Raw genomic sequence first — 17779 nt, 5'->3', positions numbered from 1 at the left:
GTTGAGTTTGGGCTCCGGAAATATTCGGGAAACCTCGAACATATCACATTCAGCTTGTCGTTTTTGATCATTGTCTCGATTTCGTATTTGTGTTTCCTTGGTAAACTGTTTCCTTGGTAAGTATTTTAGTTACTGTTTTCCTAATATTCAATTTTATTAATCATTTTCAGGTTCAACGCGGTCCTCTGGAGAGGAGTCAACATAACTGTTTCATCTGTAAGTATCTGAATCACAGACTTCCCAATATTCAATTTTTTAAATAATATTCAATTTTTTCAATTATTTTCAGGTTCGACACGGTTCTATGGAGAGGCGACAACAAAACTGTTTGACCGGTAACTATTTCAATTATCATTTTGCCAATATTCAATTTTTATTCAGTAGCATTAACGCACTTACCTTGAAGATTTCTATAGTTTTCTTCACTGTGATCCATTAAAAATCTTTGGACACTGAGATATTTTAACATTTTATGGCCATCTGTCCAAACTGCTGCAACAATCGGCTTTATCAGTTCCAGACTGACTTTTTGGGGCTTTTCAAATCGTCCCGCTTCACAAATGGCTGCATAACACCGTTCGTCAGCATTGATAGCCTTGAGGAGTTCAGTGTATTTTGGGTTAAATGCAGCAGCATGTAATTTTCTTGGAAAACATCTTTTCCACCCTTCGGTTTCGCTGAAAAATGAAATGCCTAAAATAGACATGCCAACATATATCGGTTTGTTAAACATAACCTGGAGATTTCGCAACTCTACAGCGATTAAATTTTCCGCAAAAATACTTCGACTGTGAAAGTTAGGTTTAGCGATCATAGCCTCTGCTCCATATCGACCTGCCGATTGCGTTAACAGTTTAACTTGGACGTGACTACGAACATCCTCCATGGTTTTTCCAAACACAGCATTATTCAATAATTTGAATAGATTTTTTTCAAAATCATTTTTCGCACGTGTACGAGAAATTGTGTATTCAAATCAATGTATGTTTTGAGCCAGGAAGATTGCTTAGCTGAAACTTCAAGACTCTGTGGATTTTCGTGATTTTCAAACCATGTTTTAAACACTGCTGCAATGCACGATAATGTATGACATATCGTTTTTTTCGAAATTGGTTATATACTTGGAGTTGATCTGGAATATCCAAAACACTTGCACAATGCACATAGTGATTTGCCATTTTGTCCAACGCATGATAAACGTCCGGGCTCGGAGCAAGAGAAGCTTCTTGCAACGGTGAATGCGAAAAAACGATGACTCCTCTCCAGAGGACCGTGTTCAACCTTCAAATGATTAGAAAAATTGAATATTAGGAAAACAGTGAAAGATGATCCAGACCCATGGATCCGTCGTATATACCTCGATTTAGTAATAAGCGAATTGAACAGACTAAATTGAATATGTGCGACGGATCCGTGGGTCTGGATCATCTTTCATTACTGAAAACAAAAAACGAATATATCTCATTTGGGTTTGACATGGAGAGAAATCATCAAAACTGTTTCCTCGGTAAGTATTTTAGTTACTGTTTTCCTAATATTCAATTTTTCTAATCATTTTCAGGTTCAACGCGGTCCTCTGGAGAGGAGTCAACATAACTGTTCCATCGGTAAGTATTTCAATCACAGATTTCCCAATATTCAATTTTATTAATCATTTTCAGGTTCAACGTGGTCCTTTGAAAAGAAATGAACAAAACCGAATTACGTTCTCTGCACTCACCGTGATTGATTTCACGAAACCTTTGATTCCTCGTACAATTTTCAATTCCGGTTATAGAGGAAGATGGCGGCGGAATCACTGATTCTTCAGAATCCGGACTGCTCTCGTTTGTCTCCTCCGATCTAGACAGCGAAATTACTGATTCTTCAGAATCCGGACTGCTCTCGTTTGTCTCGGTCAAACCAGGCGCCAAACTTCTTTCCATTTCGGCTGCAGGAGCCGTCGCTTTGCCGCCATTTGCGTCCTGAGCACTCTGCGAACTGGACTGTTGACAAAAAAATTGTCATAAGTTGGAAAAAAGTTTAAATTAAATGAATTTTTTTATACTTACTTGTTGGTTAATATATTCAGCGATATAAAATCTCCGGTTCATAACGAAAGTCCGCATGATGGCCCGGAGGGATGCGTTTGACATATTGCAATATAAATCAGTCACTTTATCCAGATTCTCCACAGGAATGGTTGAGTTTGGGCTCCGGAAATATTCGGGAAACCTCGAACATATCACATTCAGCTTGTCGTTTTTGATCATTGTCTCGATTTCGTATTTGTGTTTCCTTGGTAAACTGTTTCCTTGGTAAGTATTTTAGTTACTGTTTTCCTAATATTCAATTTTATTAATCATTTTCAGGTTCAACGCGGTCCTCTGGAGAGGAGTCAACATAACTGTTTCATCTGTAAGTATCTGAATCACAGACTTCCCAATATTCAATTTTTTAAATAATATTCAATTTTTTCAATTATTTTCAGGTTCGACACGGTCCTATGGAGAGGCGACAACAAAACTGTTTGACCGGTAACTATTTCAATTATCATTTTGCCAATATTCAATTTTTATTCAGTAGCATTAACGCACTTACCTTGGAGATTTCTATAGTTTTCTTCACTGTGATCCATTAAAAATCTTTGGACACTGAGATATTTTAACATTTTATGGCCATCTCTCCAACCTGCTGCAACAATCGGCTTTATCAGTTCCAGACTGACTTTTTGGGGCTTTTCAAATCGTCCCGCTTCACAAATGGCTGCATAACACCGTTCGTCAGCATTGATAGCCTTGAGGAGTTCAGTGTATTTTGGGTTAAATGCAGCAGCATGTAATTTTCTTGGAAAACATCTTTTCCACCCTTCGGTTTCGCTGAAAAATGAAATGCCTAAAATAGACATGCCAACATATATCGGTTTGTTAAACATAACCTGGAGATTTTGCAACTCTACAGCGATTAAATTTTCCGCAAAAATACTTCGACTGTGAAAGTTAGGTTTAGCGATCATAGCCTCTGCTCCATATCGACCTGCCCATTGCGTTAACAGTTTAACTTGGACGTGACTACGAACATCCTCCATGGTTTTTCCAAACACAGCATTATTCAATAATTTGAATAGATTTTTTTCAAAATCATTTTTCGCACGTGTACGAAATTGTGTATTCAAATCAATGTATGTTTTGAGCCAGGAAGATTGCTTAGCTGAAACTTCAAGACTCTGTGGATTTTCGTGATTTTCAAACCATGTTTTAAACACTGCTGCAATGCACGATAATGTATGACATATCGTTTTTTTCGAAATTGGTTATATACTTGGAGTTGATCTGGAATATCCAAAACACTTGCACAATGCACATAGTGTTTTGCCATTTTGTCCAACGCATGATAAACCTCCGGGCTCGGAGCAAGAGAAGCTTCTTGCAACGGTGAATGCGAAAAAACGATGACTCCTCTCCAGAGGACCGCGTTGAACCTTCAAATGATTAGAAAAATTGAATATTAGGAAAACAGTGAAAGATGATCCAGACCCACGGATCCGTCGTATATACCTCGATTTAGTAATAAGCGAATTGAACAGACTAAATTGAATATGTGCGACGGATCCGTGGGTCTGGATCATCTTTCATTACTGAAAACAAAAAACGAATATATCTCATTTGGGTTTAACATGGAGAGAAATCATCAAAACTGTTTCCTCGGTAAGTATTTTAGTTACTGTTTTCCTAATATTCAATTTTTCTAATCATTTTCAGGTTCAACGCGGTCCTCTGGAGAGGAGTCAACATAACTGTTCCATCGGTAAGTATTTCAATCACAGATTTCCCAATATTCAATTTTTCTAATCATTTTCAGGTTCAACGCGGTCCTCTGGAGAGGAGTCAACATAACTGTTCCATCGGTAAGTATTTCAATCACAGATTTCCCAATATTCAATTTTATTAATCATTTTCAGGTTCAACGTGGTCCTTTGAAAAGAAATGAACAAAACCGAATTACGTTCTCTGCACTCACCGTGATTGATTTCACGAAACCTTTGATTCCTCGTACAATTTTCAATTCCGGTTATAGAGGAAGATGGCGGCGGAATCACTGATTCTTCAGAATCCGGACTGCTCTCGTTTGTCTCGGTCAAACCAGGCGCCAAACTTCTTTCCATTTCGGCTGCAGGAGCCGTCGCTTTGCCGCCATTTGCGTCCTGAGCACTCTGCGAACTGGACTGTTGACAAAAAAATTGTCATAAGTTGGAAAAAAGTTTAAATTAAATGAATTTTTTTATACTTACTTGTTGGTTAATATATTCAGCGATATAAAATCTCCGGTTCATAACGAAAGTCCGCATGATGGCCCGGAGGGATGCGTTTGACATATTGCAATATAAATCAGTCACTTTATCCAGATTCTCCACAGGAATGGTTGAGTTTGGGCTCCGGAAATATTCGGGAAACTTCGAACATATCACATTCAGCTTGTCGTTTTTGATCATTGTCTCGATTTCGTATTTGTGTTTCCTTGGTAAACTGTTTCCTTGGTAAGTATTTTAGTTACTGTTTTCCTAATATTCAATTTTATTAATCATTTTCAGGTTCAACGCGGTCCTCTGGAGAGGAGTCAACATAACTGTTTCATCTGTAAGTATCTGAATCACAGACTTCCCAATATTCAATTTTTTAAATAATATTCAATTTTTTCAATTATTTTCAGGTTCGACACGGTCCTATGGAGAGGCGACAACAAAACTGTTTGACCGGTAACTATTTCAATTATCATTTTGCCAATATTCAATTTTTATTCAGTAGCATTAACGCACTTACCTTGGAGATTTCTATAGTTTTCTTCACTGTGATCCATTAAAAATCTTTGGACACTGAGATATTTTAACATTTTATGGCCATCTCTCCAAACTGCTGCAACAATCGGCTTTATCAGTTCCAGACTGACTTTTTGGGGCTTTTCAAATCGTCCCGCTTCACAAATGGCTGCATAACACCGTTCGTCAGCATTGATAGCCTTGAGGAGTTCAGTGTATTTTGGGTTAAATGCAGCAGCATGTAATTTTCTTGGAAAACATCTTTTCCACCCTTCGGTTTCGCTGAAAAATGAAATGCCTAAAATAGACATGCCAACATATATCGGTTTGTTAAACATAACCTGGAGATTTTGCAACTCTACAGCGATTAAATTTTCCGCAAAAATACTTCGACTGTGAAAGTTAGGTTTAGCGATCATAGCCTCTGCTCCATATCGACCTGCCCATTGCGTTAACAGTTTAACTTGGACGTGACTACGAACATCCTCCATGGTTTTTCCAAACACAGCATTATTCAATAATTTGAATAGATTTTTTTCAAAATCATTTTTCGCACGTGTACGAAATTGTGTATTCAAATCAATGTATGTTTTGAGCCAGGAAGATTGCTTAGCTGAAACTTCAAGACTCTGTGGATTTTCGTGATTTTCAAACCATGTTTTAAACACTGCTGCAATGCACGATAATGTATGACATATCGTTTTTTTCGAAATTGGTTATATACTTGGAGTTGATCTGGAATATCCAAAACACTTGCACAATGCACATAGTGATTTGCCATTTTGTCCAACGCATGATAAACCTCCGGGCTCGGAGCAAGAGAAGCTTCTTGCAACGGTGAATGCGAAAAAACGATGACTCCTCTCCAGAGGACCGCGTTGAACCTTCAAATGATTAGAAAAATTGAATATTAAGAAAACAGTGAAAGATGATCCAGACCCACGGATCCGTCGTATATACCTCGATTTTGTAATAAGCGAATTGAACAGACTAAATTGAATATGTGCGACGGATCCGTGGGTCTGGATCATCTTTCATTACTGAAAACAAAAAACGAATATATCTCATTTGGGTTTGACATGGAGAGAAATCATCAAAACTGTTTCCTCGGTAAGTATTTTAGTTACTGTTTTCCTAATATTCAATTTTTCTAATCATTTTCAGGTTCAACGCGGTCCTCTGGAGAGGAGTCAACATAACTGTTCCATGGGTAAGTATTTCAATCACAGATTTCCCAATATTCAATTTTTCTAATCATTTTCAGGTTCAACGCGGTCCTCTGGAGAGGAGTCAACATAACTGTTCCATCGGTAAGTATTTCAATCACAGATTTCCCAATATTCAATTTTATTAATCATTTTCAGGTTCAACGTGGTCCTTTGAAAAGAAATGAACAAAACCGAATTACGTTCTCTGCACTCACCGTGATTGATTTCACGAAACCTTTGATTCCTCGTACAATTTTCAATTCCGGTTATAGAGGAAGATGGCGGCGGAATCACTGATTCTTCAGAATCCGGACTGCTCTCGTTTGTCTCCTCCGATCTAGACAGCGAAATTACTGATTCTTCAGAATCCGGACTGCTCTCGTTTGTCTCGGTCAAACCAGGCGCCAAACTTCTTTCCATTTCGGCTGCAGGAGCCGTCGCTTTGCCGCCATTTGCGTCCTGAGCACTCTGCGAACTGGACTGTTGACAAAAAAATTGTCATAAGTTGGAAAAAAGTTTAAATTAAATGAATTTTTTTATACTTACTTGTTGGTTAATATATTCAGCGATATAAAATCTCCGGTTCATAACGAAAGTCCGCATGATGGCCCGGAGGGATGCGTTTGACATATTGCAATATAAATCAGTCACTTTATCCAGATTCTCCACAGGAATCGTTGAGTTTGGGCTCCGGAAATATTCGGGAAACCTCGAACATATCACATTCAGCTTGTCGTTTTTGATCATTGTCTCGATTTCGTATTTGTGTTTCCTTGGTAAACTGTTTCCTTGGTAAGTATTTTAGTTACTGTTTTCCTAATATTCAATTTTATTAATAATTTTCAGGTTCAACGCGGTCCTCTGGAGAGGAGTCAACATAACTGTTTTATCTGTAAGTATCTGAATCACAGACTTCCCAGTATTCAATTTTTTAAATAATATTCAATTTTTTCAATTATTTTCAGGTTCGACACGGTCCTATGGAGAGGCGACAACAAAACTGTTTGACCGGTAACTATTTCAATTATCATTTTGCCAATATTCAATTTTTATTCCGTAGCATTAACGCACTTACCTTGAAGATTTCTATAGTTTTCTTCACTGTGATCCATTAAAAATCTTTGGACACTGAGATATTTTAACATTTTATGGCCATCTCTCCAAACTGCTGCAACAATCGGCTTTATCAGTTCCAGACTGACTTTTTGGGGCTTTTCAAATCGTCCCGCTTCACAAATGGCTGCATAACACCGTTCGTCAGCATTGATAGCCTTGAGGAGTTCAGTGTATTTTGGGTTAAATGCAGCAGCATGTAATTTTCTTGGAAAACATCTTTTCCACCCTTCGGTTTCGCTGAAAAATGAAATGCCTAAAATAGACATGCCAACATATATCGGTTTGTTAAACATAACCTGGAGATTTTGCAACTCTACAGCGATTAAATTTTCCGCGAAAATACTTCGACTGTGAAAGTTAGGTTTAGCGATCATAGCCTCTGCTCCATATCGACCTGCCCATTGCGTTAACAGTTTAACTTGGACGTGACTACGAACATCCTCCATGGTTTTTCCAAACACAGCATTATTCAATAATTTGAATAGATTTTTTTCAAAATCATTTTTCGCACGTGTACGAAATTGTGTATTCAAATCAATGTATGTTTTGAGCCAGGAAGATTGCTTAGCTGAAACTTCAAGACTCTGTGGATTTTCGTGATTTTCAAACCATGTTTTAAACACTGCTGCAATGCACGATAATGTATGACATATCGTTTTTTTCGAAATTGGTTATATACTTGGAGTTGATCTGGAATATCCAAAACACTTGCACAATGCACATAGTGATTTGCCATTTTGTCCAACGCATGATAAACCTCCGGGCTCGGAGCAAGAGAAGCTTCTTGCAACGGTGAATGCGAAAAAACGATGACTCCTCTCCAGAGGACCGCGTTGAAGCTTCAAATGATTAGAAAAATTGAATATTAGGAAAACAGTGAAAGATGATCCAGACCCACGGATCCGTCGTATATACCTCGATTTTGTAATAAGCGAATTGAACAGACTAAATTGAATATGTGCGACGGATCCGTGGGTCTGGATCATCTTTCATTACTGAAAACAAAAAACGAATATATCTCATTTGGGTTTGACATGGAGAGAAATCATCAAAACTGTTTCCTCGGTAAGTATTTTAGTTACTGTTTTCCTAATATTCAATTTTTCTAATCATTTTCAGGTTCAACGCGGTCCTCTGGAGAGGAGTCAACATAACTGTTCCATGGGTAAGTATTTCAATCACAGATTTCCCAATATTCAATTTTTCTAATCATTTTCAGGTTCAACGCGGTCCTCTGGAGAGGAGTCAACATAACTGTTCCATCGGTAAGTATTTCAATCACAGATTTCCCAATATTCAATTTTATTAATCATTTTCAGGTTCAACGTGGTCCTTTGAAAAGAAATGAACAAAACCGAATTACGTTCTCTGCACTCACCGTGATTGATTTCACGAAACCTTTGATTCCTCGTACAATTTTCAATTCCGGTTATAGAGGAAGATGGCGGCGGAATCACTGATTCTTCAGAATCCGGACTGCTCTCGTTTGTCTCGGTCAAACCAGGCGCCAAACTTCTTTCCATTTCGGCTGCAGGAGCCGTCGCTTTGCCGCCATTTGCGTCCTGAGCACTCTGCGAACTGGACTGTTGACAAAAAAATTGTCATAAGTTGGAAAAAAGTTTAAATTAAATGAATTTTTTTATACTTACTTGTTGGTTAATATACTCAGCGATATAAAATCTCCGGTTCATAACGAAAGTCCGCATGATGGCCCGGAGGGATGCGTTTGACATATTGCAATATAAATCAGTCACTTTATCCAGATTCTCCACAGGAATGGTTGAGTTTGGGCTCCGGAAATATTCGGGAAACCTCGAACATATCACATTCAGCTTGTCGTTTTTGATCATTGTCTCGATTTCGTATTTGTGTTTCCTTGGTAAACTGTTTCCTTGGTAAGTATTTTAGTTACTGTTTTCCTAATATTCAATTTTATTAATCATTTTCAGGTTCAACGCGGTCCTCTGGAGAGGAGTCAACATAACTGTTTCATCTGTAAGTATCTGAATCACAGACTTCCCAATATTCAATTTTTTAAATAATATTCAATTTTTTCAATTATTTTCAGGTTCGACACGGTCCTATGGAGAGGCGACAACAAAACTGTTTGACCGGTAACTATTTCAATTATCATTTTGCCAATATTCAATTTTTATTCAGTAGCATTAACGCACTTACCTTGGAGATTTCTATAGTTTTCTTCACTGTGATCCATTAAAAATCTTTGGACACTGAGATATTTTAACATTTTATGGCCATCTCTCCAAACTGCTGCAACAATCGGCTTTATCAGTTCCAGACTGACTTTTTGGGGCTTTTCAAATCGTCCCGCTTCACAAATGGCTGCATAACACCGTTCGTCAGCATTGATAGCCTTGAGGAGTTCAGTGTATTTTGGGTTAAATGCAGCAGCATGTAATTTTCTTGGAAAACATCTTTTCCACCCTTCGGTTTCGCTGAAAAATGAAATGCCTAAAATAGACATGCCAACATATATCGGTTTGTTAAACATAACCTGGAGATTTTGCAACTCTACAGCGATTAAATTTTCCGCAAAAATACTTCGACTGTGAAAGTTAGGTTTAGCGATCATAGCCTCTGCTCCATATCGACCTGCCCATTGCGTTAACAGTTTAACTTGGACGTGACTACGAACATCCTCCATGGTTTTTCCAAACACAGCATTATTCAATAATTTGAATAGATTTTTTTCAAAATCATTTTTCGCACGTGTACGAAATTGTGTATTCAAATCAATGTATGTTTTGAGCCAGGAAGATTGCTTAGCTGAAACTTCAAGACTCTGTGGATTTTCGTGATTTTCAAACCATGTTTTAAACACTGCTGCAATGCACGATAATGTATGACATATCGTTTTTTTCGAAATTGGTTATATACTTGGAGTTGATCTGGAATATCCAAAACACTTGCACAATGCACATAGTGATTTGCCATTTTGTCCAACGCATGATAAACCTCCGGGCTCGGAGCAAGAGAAGCTTCTTGCAACGGTGAATGCGAAAAAACGATGACTCCTCTCCAGAGGACCGCGTTGAACCTTCAAATGATTAGAAAAATTGAATATTAAGAAAACAGTGAAAGATGATCCAGACCCACGGATCCGTCGTATATACCTCGATTTTGTAATAAGCGAATTGAACAGACTAAATTGAATATGTGCGACGGATCCGTGGGTCTGGATCATCTTTCATTACTGAAAACAAAAAACGAATATATCTCATTTGGGTTTGACATGGAGAGAAATCATCAAAACTGTTTCCTCGGTAAGTATTTTAGTTACTGTTTTCCTAATATTCAATTTTTCTAATCATTTTCAGGTTCAACGCGGTCCTCTGGAGAGGAGTCAACATAACTGTTCCATGGGTAAGTATTTCAATCACAGATTTCCCAATATTCAATTTTTCTAATCATTTTCAGGTTCAACGCGGTCCTCTGGAGAGGAGTCAACATAACTGTTCCATCGGTAAGTATTTCAATCACAGATTTCCCAATATTCAATTTTATTAATCATTTTCAGGTTCAACGTGGTCCTTTGAAAAGAAATGAACAAAACCGAATTACGTTCTCTGCACTCACCGTGATTGATTTCACGAAACCTTTGATTCCTCGTACAATTTTCAATTCCGGTTATAGAGGAAGATGGCGGCGGAATCACTGATTCTTCAGAATCCGGACTGCTCTCGTTTGTCTCCTCCGATCTAGACAGCGAAATTACTGATTCTTCAGAATCCGGACTGCTCTCGTTTGTCTCGGTCAAACCAGGCGCCAAACTTCTTTCCATTTCGGCTGCAGGAGCCGTCGCTTTGCCGCCATTTGCGTCCTGAGCACTCTGCGAACTGGACTGTTGACAAAAAAATTGTCATAAGTTGGAAAAAAGTTTAAATTAAATGAATTTTTTTATACTTACTTGTTGGTTAATATATTCAGCGATATAAAATCTCCGGTTCATAACGAAAGTCCGCATGATGGCCCGGAGGGATGCGTTTGACATATTGCAATATAAATCAGTCACTTTATCCAGATTCTCCACAGGAATCGTTGAGTTTGGGCTCCGGAAATATTCGGGAAACCTCGAACATATCACATTCAGCTTGTCGTTTTTGATCATTGTCTCGATTTCGTATTTGTGTTTCCTTGGTAAACTGTTTCCTTGGTAAGTATTTTAGTTACTGTTTTCCTAATATTCAATTTTATTAATAATTTTCAGGTTCAACGCGGTCCTCTGGAGAGGAGTCAACATAACTGTTTTATCTGTAAGTATCTGAATCACAGACTTCCCAGTATTCAATTTTTTAAATAATATTCAATTTTTTCAATTATTTTCAGGTTCGACACGGTCCTATGGAGAGGCGACAACAAAACTGTTTGACCGGTAACTATTTCAATTATCATTTTGCCAATATTCAATTTTTATTCCGTAGCATTAACGCACTTACCTTGAAGATTTCTATAGTTTTCTTCACTGTGATCCATTAAAAATCTTTGGACACTGAGATATTTTAACATTTTATGGCCATCTCTCCAAACTGCTGCAACAATCGGCTTTATCAGTTCCAGACTGACTTTTTGGGGCTTTTCAAATCGTCCCGCTTCACAAATGGCTGCATAACACCGTTCGTCAGCATTGATAGCCTTGAGGAGTTCAGTGTATTTTGGGTTAAATGCAGCAGCATGTAATTTTCTTGGAAAACATCTTTTCCACCCTTCGGTTTCGCTGAAAAATGAAATGCCTAAAATAGACATGCCAACATATATCGGTTTGTTAAACATAACCTGGAGATTTTGCAACTCTACAGCGATTAAATTTTCCGCGAAAATACTTCGACTGTGAAAGTTAGGTTTAGCGATCATAGCCTCTGCTCCATATCGACCTGCCCATTGCGTTAACAGTTTAACTTGGACGTGACTACGAACATCCTCCATGGTTTTTCCAAACACAGCATTATTCAATAATTTGAATAGATTTTTTTCAAAATCATTTTTCGCACGTGTACGAAATTGTGTATTCAAATCAATGTATGTTTTGAGCCAGGAAGATTGCTTAGCTGAAACTTCAAGACTCTGTGGATTTTCGTGATTTTCAAACCATGTTTTAAACACTGCTGCAATGCACGATAATGTATGACATATCGTTTTTTTCGAAATTGGTTATATACTTGGAGTTGATCTGGAATATCCAAAACACTTGCACAATGCACATAGTGTTTTGCCATTTTGTCCAACGCATGATAAACCTCCGGGCTCGGAGCAAGAGAAGCTTCTTGCAACGGTGAATGCGAAAAAACGATGACTCCTCTCCAGAGGACCGCGTTGAACCTTCAAATGATTAGAAAAATTGAATATTAGGAAAACAGTGAAAGATGATCCAGACCCACGGATCCGTCGTATATACCTCGATTTAGTAATAAGCGAATTGAACAGACTAAATTGAATATGTGCGACGGATCCGTGGGTCTGGATCATCTTTCATTACTGAAAACAAAAAACGAATATATCTCATTTGGGTTTGACATGGAGAGAAATCATCAAAACTGTTTCCTCGGTAAGTATTTTAGTTACTGTTTTCCTAATATTCAATTTTTCTAATCATTTTCAGGTTCAACGCGGTCCTCTGGAGAGGAGTCAACATAACTGTTCCATCGGTAAGTATTTCAATCACAGATTTCCCAATATTCAATTTTATTAATCATTTTCAGGTTCAACGTGGTCCTTTGAAAAGAAATGAACAAAACCGAATTACGTTCTCTGCACTCACCGTGATTGATTTCACGAAACCTTTGATTCCTCGTACAATTTTCAATTCCGGTTATAGAGGAAGATGGCGGCGGAATCACTGATTCTTCAGAATCCGGACTGCTCTCGTTTGTCTCGGTCAAACCAGGCGCCAAACTTCTTTCCATTTCGGCTGCAGGAGCCGTCGCTTTGCCGCCATTTGCGTCCTGAGCACTCTGCGAACTGGACTGTTGACAAAAAAATTGTCATAAGTTGGAAAAAAGTTTAAATTAAATGAATTTTTTTATACTTACTTGTTGGTTAATATATTCAGCGATATAAAATCTCCGGTTCATAACGAAAGTCCGCATGATGGCCCGGAGGGATGCGTTTGACATATTGCAATATAAATCAGTCACTTTATCCAGATTCTCCACAGGAATCGTTGAGTTTGGGCTCCGGAAATATTCGGGAAACCTCGAACATATCACATTCAGCTTGTCGTTTTTGATCATTGTCTCGATTTCGTATTTGTGTTTCCTTGGTAAACTGTTTCCTTGGTAAGTATTTTAGTTACTGTTTTCCTAATATTCAATTTTATTAATCATTTTCAGGTTCAACGCGGTCCTCTGGAGAGGAGTCAACATAACTGTTTCATCTGTAAGTATCTGAATCACAGACTTCCCAATATTCAATTTTTTAAATAATATTCAATTTTTTCAATTATTTTCAGGTTCGACACGGTCCTATGGAGAGGCGACAACAAAACTGTTTGACCGGTAACTATTTCAATTATCATTTTGCCAATATTCAATTTTTATTCAGTAGCATTAACGCACTTACCTTGGAGATTTCTATAGTTTTCTTCACTGTGATCCATTAAAAATCTTTGGACACTGAGATATTTTAACATTTTATGGCCATCTCTCCAAACTGCTGCAACAATCGGCTTTATCAGTTCCAGACTGACTTTTTGGGGCTTTTCAAATCGTCCCGCTTCACAAATGGCTGCATAACACCGTTCGTCAGCATTGATAGCCTTGAGGAGTTCAGTGTATTTTGGGTTAAATGCAGCAGCATGTAATTTTCTTGGAAAACATCTTTTCCACCCTTCGGTTTCGCTGAAAAATGAAATGCCTAAAATAGACATGCCAACATATATCGGTTTGTTAAACATAACCTGGAGATTTTGCAACTCTACAGCGATTAAATTTTCCGCAAAAATACTTCGACTGTGAAAGTTAGGTTTAGCGATCATAGCCTCTGCTCCATATCGACCTGCCCATTGCGTTAACAGTTTAACTTGGACGTGACTACGAACATCCTCCATGGTTTTTCCAAACACAGCATTATTCAATAATTTGAATAGATTTTTTTCAAAATCATTTTTCGCACGTGTACGAAATTGTGTATTCAAATCAATGTATGTTTTGAGCCAGGAAGATTGCTTAGCTGAAACTTCAAGACTCTGTGGATTTTCGTGATTTTCAAACCATGTTTTAAACACTGCTGCAATGCACGATAATGTATGACATATCGTTTTTTTCGAAATTGGTTATATACTTGGAGTTGATCTGGAATATCCAAAACACTTGCACAATGCACATAGTGATTTGCCATTTTGTCCAACGCATGATAAACCTCCGGGCTCGGAGCAAGAGAAGCTTCTTGCAACGGTGAATGCGAAAAAACGATGACTCCTCTCCAGAGGACCGCGTTGAACCTTCAAATGATTAGAAAAATTGAATATTAAGAAAACAGTGAAAGATGATCCAGACCCACGGATCCGTCGTATATACCTCGATTTTGTAATAAGCGAATTGAACAGACTAAATTGAATATGTGCGACGGATCCGTGGGTCTGGATCATCTTTCATTACTGAAAACAAAAAACGAATATATCTCATTTGGGTTTGACATGGAGAGAAATCATCAAAACTGTTTCCTCGGTAAGTATTTTAGTTACTGTTTTCCTAATATTCAATTTTTCTAATCATTTTCAGGTTCAACGCGGTCCTCTGGAGAGGAGTCAACATAACTGTTCCATGGGTAAGTATTTCAATCACAGATTTCCCAATATTCAATTTTTCTAATCATTTTCAGGTTCAACGCGGTCCTCTGGAGAGGAGTCAACATAACTGTTCCATCGGTAAGTATTTCAATCACAGATTTCCCAATATTCAATTTTATTAATCATTTTCAGGTTCAACGTGGTCCTTTGAAAAGAAATGAACAAAACCGAATTACGTTCTCTGCACTCACCGTGATTGATTTCACGAAACCTTTGATTCCTCGTACAATTTTCAATTCCGGTTATAGAGGAAGATGGCGGCGGAATCACTGATTCTTCAGAATCCGGACTGCTCTCGTTTGTCTCCTCCGATCTAGACAGCGAAATTACTGATTCTTCAGAATCCGGACTGCTCTCGTTTGTCTCGGTCAAACCAGGCGCCAAACTTCTTTCCATTTCGGCTGCAGGAGCCGTCGCTTTGCCGCCATTTGCGTCCTGAGCACTCTGCGAACTGGACTGTTGACAAAAAAATTGTCATAAGTTGGAAAAAAGTTTAAATTAAATGAATTTTTTTATACTTACTTGTTGGTTAATATATTCAGCGATATAAAATCTCCGGTTCATAACGAAAGTCCGCATGATGGCCCGGAGGGATGCGTTTGACATATTGCAATATAAATCAGTCACTTTATCCAGATTCTCCACAGGAATCGTTGAGTTTGGGCTCCGGAAATATTCGGGAAACCTCGAACATATCACATTCAGCTTGTCGTTTTTGATCATTGTCTCGATTTCGTATTTGTGTTTCCTTGGTAAACTGTTTCCTTGGTAAGTATTTTAGTTACTGTTTTCCTAATATTCAATTTTATTAATCATTTTCAGGTTCAACGCGGTCCTCTGGAGAGGAGTCAACATAACTGTTTCATCTGTAAGTATCTGAATCACAGACTTCCCAATATTCAATTTTTTAAATAATATTCAATTTTTTCAATTATTTTCAGGTTCGACACGGTCCTATGGAGAGGCGACAACAAAACTGTTTGACCGGTAACTATTTCAATTATCATTTTGCCAATATTCAATTTTTATTCAGTAGCATTAACGCACTTACCTTGGAGATTTCTATAGTTTTCTTCACTGTGATCCATTAAAAATCTTTGGACACTGAGATATTTTAACATTTTATGGCCATCTCTCCAACCTGCTGCAACAATCGGCTTTATCAGTTCCAGACTGACTTTTTGGGGCTTTTCAAATCGTCCCGCTTCACAAATGGCTGCATAACACCGTTCGTCAGCATTGATAGCCTTGAGGAGTTCAGTGTATTTTGGGTTAAATGCAGCAGCATGTAATTTTCTTGGAAAACATCTTTTCCACCCTTCGGTTTCGCTGAAAAATGAAATGCCTAAAATAGACATGCCAACATATATCGGTTTGTTAAACATAACCTGGAGATTTTGCAACTCTACAGCGATTAAATTTTCCGCAAAAATACTTCGACTGTGAAAGTTAGGTTTAGCGATCATAGCCTCTGCTCCATATCGACCTGCCCATTGCGTTAACAGTTTAACTTGGACGTGACTACGAACATCCTCCATGGTTTTTCCAAACACAGCATTATTCAATAATTTGAATAGATTTTTTTCAAAATCATTTTTCGCACGTGTACGAAATTGTGTATTCAAATCAATGTATGTTTTGAGCCAGGAAGATTGCTTAGCTGAAACTTCAAGACTCTGTGGATTTTCGTGATTTTCAAACCATGTTTTAAACACTGCTGCAATGCACGATAATGTATGACATATCGTTTTTTTCGAAATTGGTTATATACTTGGAGTTGATCTGGAATATCCAAAACACTTGCACAATGCACATAGTGTTTTGCCATTTTGTCCAACGCATGATAAACCTCCGGGCTCGGAGCAAGAGAAGCTTCTTGCAACGGTGAATGCGAAAAAACGATGACTCCTCTCCAGAGGACCGCGTTGAACCTTCAAATGATTAGAAAAATTGAATATTAGGAAAACAGTGAAAGATGATCCAGACCCACGGATCCGTCGTATATACCTCGATTTAGTAATAAGCGAATTGAACAGACTAAATTGAATATGTGCGACGGATCCGTGGGTCTGGATCATCTTTCATTACTGAAAACAAAAAACGAATATATCTCATTTGGGTTTAACATGGAGAGAAATCATCAAAACTGTTTCCTCGGTAAGTATTTTAGTTACTGTTTTCCTAATATTCAATTTTTCTAATCATTTTCAGGTTCAACGCGGTCCTCTGGAGAGGAGTCAACATAACTGTTCCATCGGTAAGTATTTCAATCACAGATTTCCCAATATTCAATTTTTCTAATCATTTTCAGGTTCAACGCGGTCCTCTGGAGAGGAGTCAACATAACTGTTCCATCGGTAAGTATTTCAATCACAGATTTCCCAATATTCAATTTTATTAATCATTTTCAGGTTCAACGTGGTCCTTTGAAAAGAAATGAACAAAACCGAATTACGTTCTCTGCACTCACCGTGATTGATTTCACGAAACCTTTGATTCCTCGTACAATTTTCAATTCCGGTTATAGAGGAAGATGGCGGCGGAATCACTGATTCTTCAGAATCCGGACTGCTCTCGTTTGTCTCGGTCAAACCAGGCGCCAAACTTCTTTCCATTTCGGCTGCAGGAGCCGTCGCTTTGCCGCCATTTGCGTCCTGAGCACTCTGCGAACTGGACTGTTGACAAAAAAATTGTCATAAGTTGGAAAAAAGTTTAAATTAAATGAATTTTTTTATACTTACTTGTTGGTTAATATATTCAGCGATATAAAATCTCCGGTTCATAACGAAAGTCCGCATGATGGCCCGGAGGGATGCGTTTGACATATTGCAATATAAATCAGTCACTTTATCCAGA

The 17779-nt window shown here is 38.0% G+C and overlaps 4 protein-coding genes across 9 annotated transcripts; all 4 read right to left on the bottom strand.

Annotated features, from left to right (window-relative positions):
- Nucleotides 1-21: 21 nt before the first annotated feature.
- Nucleotides 22-2160, bottom strand: LOC122415011 (uncharacterized). 2 transcript variants are annotated; one of them, XM_043426767.1, is made up of 3 exons: nucleotides 2052-2160; nucleotides 1721-1985; nucleotides 22-140 (listed from the first exon to the last, which is right to left on the bottom strand). In XM_043426767.1, exons 1-3 carry the CDS (start codon nucleotides 2133-2135, stop codon nucleotides 130-132), a joined length of 360 nt encoding a protein of 119 aa, XP_043282702.1. In that variant the 5' UTR covers nucleotides 2136-2160; the 3' UTR covers nucleotides 22-129. The 2 variants fall into 2 exon arrangements, with proteins under 2 accessions (XP_043282702.1, XP_043282700.1); XM_043426765.1 differs by lacking the exon at nucleotides 22-140 and adding an exon at nucleotides 464-677.
- A 531-nt stretch (nucleotides 2161-2691) lies between these two features.
- LOC122415226 (uncharacterized) lies at nucleotides 2692-4379 on the bottom strand. The gene is made up of 3 exons (XM_043427214.1): nucleotides 4271-4379; nucleotides 4000-4204; nucleotides 2692-2858 (listed from the first exon to the last, which is right to left on the bottom strand). Exons 1-3 carry the CDS (start codon nucleotides 4352-4354, stop codon nucleotides 2692-2694), a joined length of 456 nt encoding a protein of 151 aa, XP_043283149.1. The 5' UTR covers nucleotides 4355-4379.
- Nucleotides 4380-4453: 74 nt separating this feature from the next.
- On the bottom strand, nucleotides 4454-8556 carry LOC122414927 (uncharacterized). 2 transcript variants are annotated; one of them, XM_043426600.1, is made up of 4 exons: nucleotides 8498-8556; nucleotides 6550-6819; nucleotides 6219-6483; nucleotides 4454-4540 (listed from the first exon to the last, which is right to left on the bottom strand). In XM_043426600.1, exons 2-4 carry the CDS (start codon nucleotides 6748-6750, stop codon nucleotides 4530-4532), a joined length of 477 nt encoding a protein of 158 aa, XP_043282535.1. In that variant the 5' UTR covers nucleotides 6751-6819; nucleotides 8498-8556; the 3' UTR covers nucleotides 4454-4529. The 2 variants fall into 2 exon arrangements, with proteins under 2 accessions (XP_043282535.1, XP_043282534.1); XM_043426599.1 differs by lacking the exon at nucleotides 4454-4540 and adding an exon at nucleotides 4899-5077.
- A 363-nt stretch (nucleotides 8557-8919) lies between these two features.
- On the bottom strand, nucleotides 8920-17779 carry LOC122414645 (uncharacterized). Of its 4 annotated transcripts, none has more exons than XR_006261796.1 (9): nucleotides 17665-17779; nucleotides 17394-17598; nucleotides 15446-15715; nucleotides 15115-15379; nucleotides 13167-13436; nucleotides 12896-13100; nucleotides 11048-11317; nucleotides 10717-10981; nucleotides 8920-9038 (listed from the first exon to the last, which is right to left on the bottom strand). XR_006261796.1 is itself a non-coding variant. In XM_043426112.1 (9 exons), exons 7-9 carry the CDS (start codon nucleotides 11246-11248, stop codon nucleotides 9409-9411), a joined length of 633 nt encoding a protein of 210 aa, XP_043282047.1. In that variant the 5' UTR covers nucleotides 11249-11317; nucleotides 12896-13100; nucleotides 13167-13436; nucleotides 15115-15379; nucleotides 15446-15715; nucleotides 17394-17598; nucleotides 17665-17779; the 3' UTR covers nucleotides 9397-9408. The 4 variants fall into 4 exon arrangements, 1 of the variants encoding a protein (XP_043282047.1); XM_043426112.1 differs by lacking the exon at nucleotides 8920-9038 and adding an exon at nucleotides 9397-9575; XR_006261795.1 differs by lacking the exon at nucleotides 8920-9038 and adding an exon at nucleotides 10136-10177.

Source organism: Venturia canescens, chromosome 8 (assembly GCF_019457755.1).
Source record: "Venturia canescens isolate UGA chromosome 8, ASM1945775v1, whole genome shotgun sequence".
Taxonomy (NCBI): Eukaryota; Metazoa; Arthropoda; class Insecta; order Hymenoptera; family Ichneumonidae; genus Venturia; species Venturia canescens.
The sequence above is the reverse complement of the archived record's forward strand: the minus strand, read 5'-3'. Positions and strand labels throughout refer to the sequence as shown.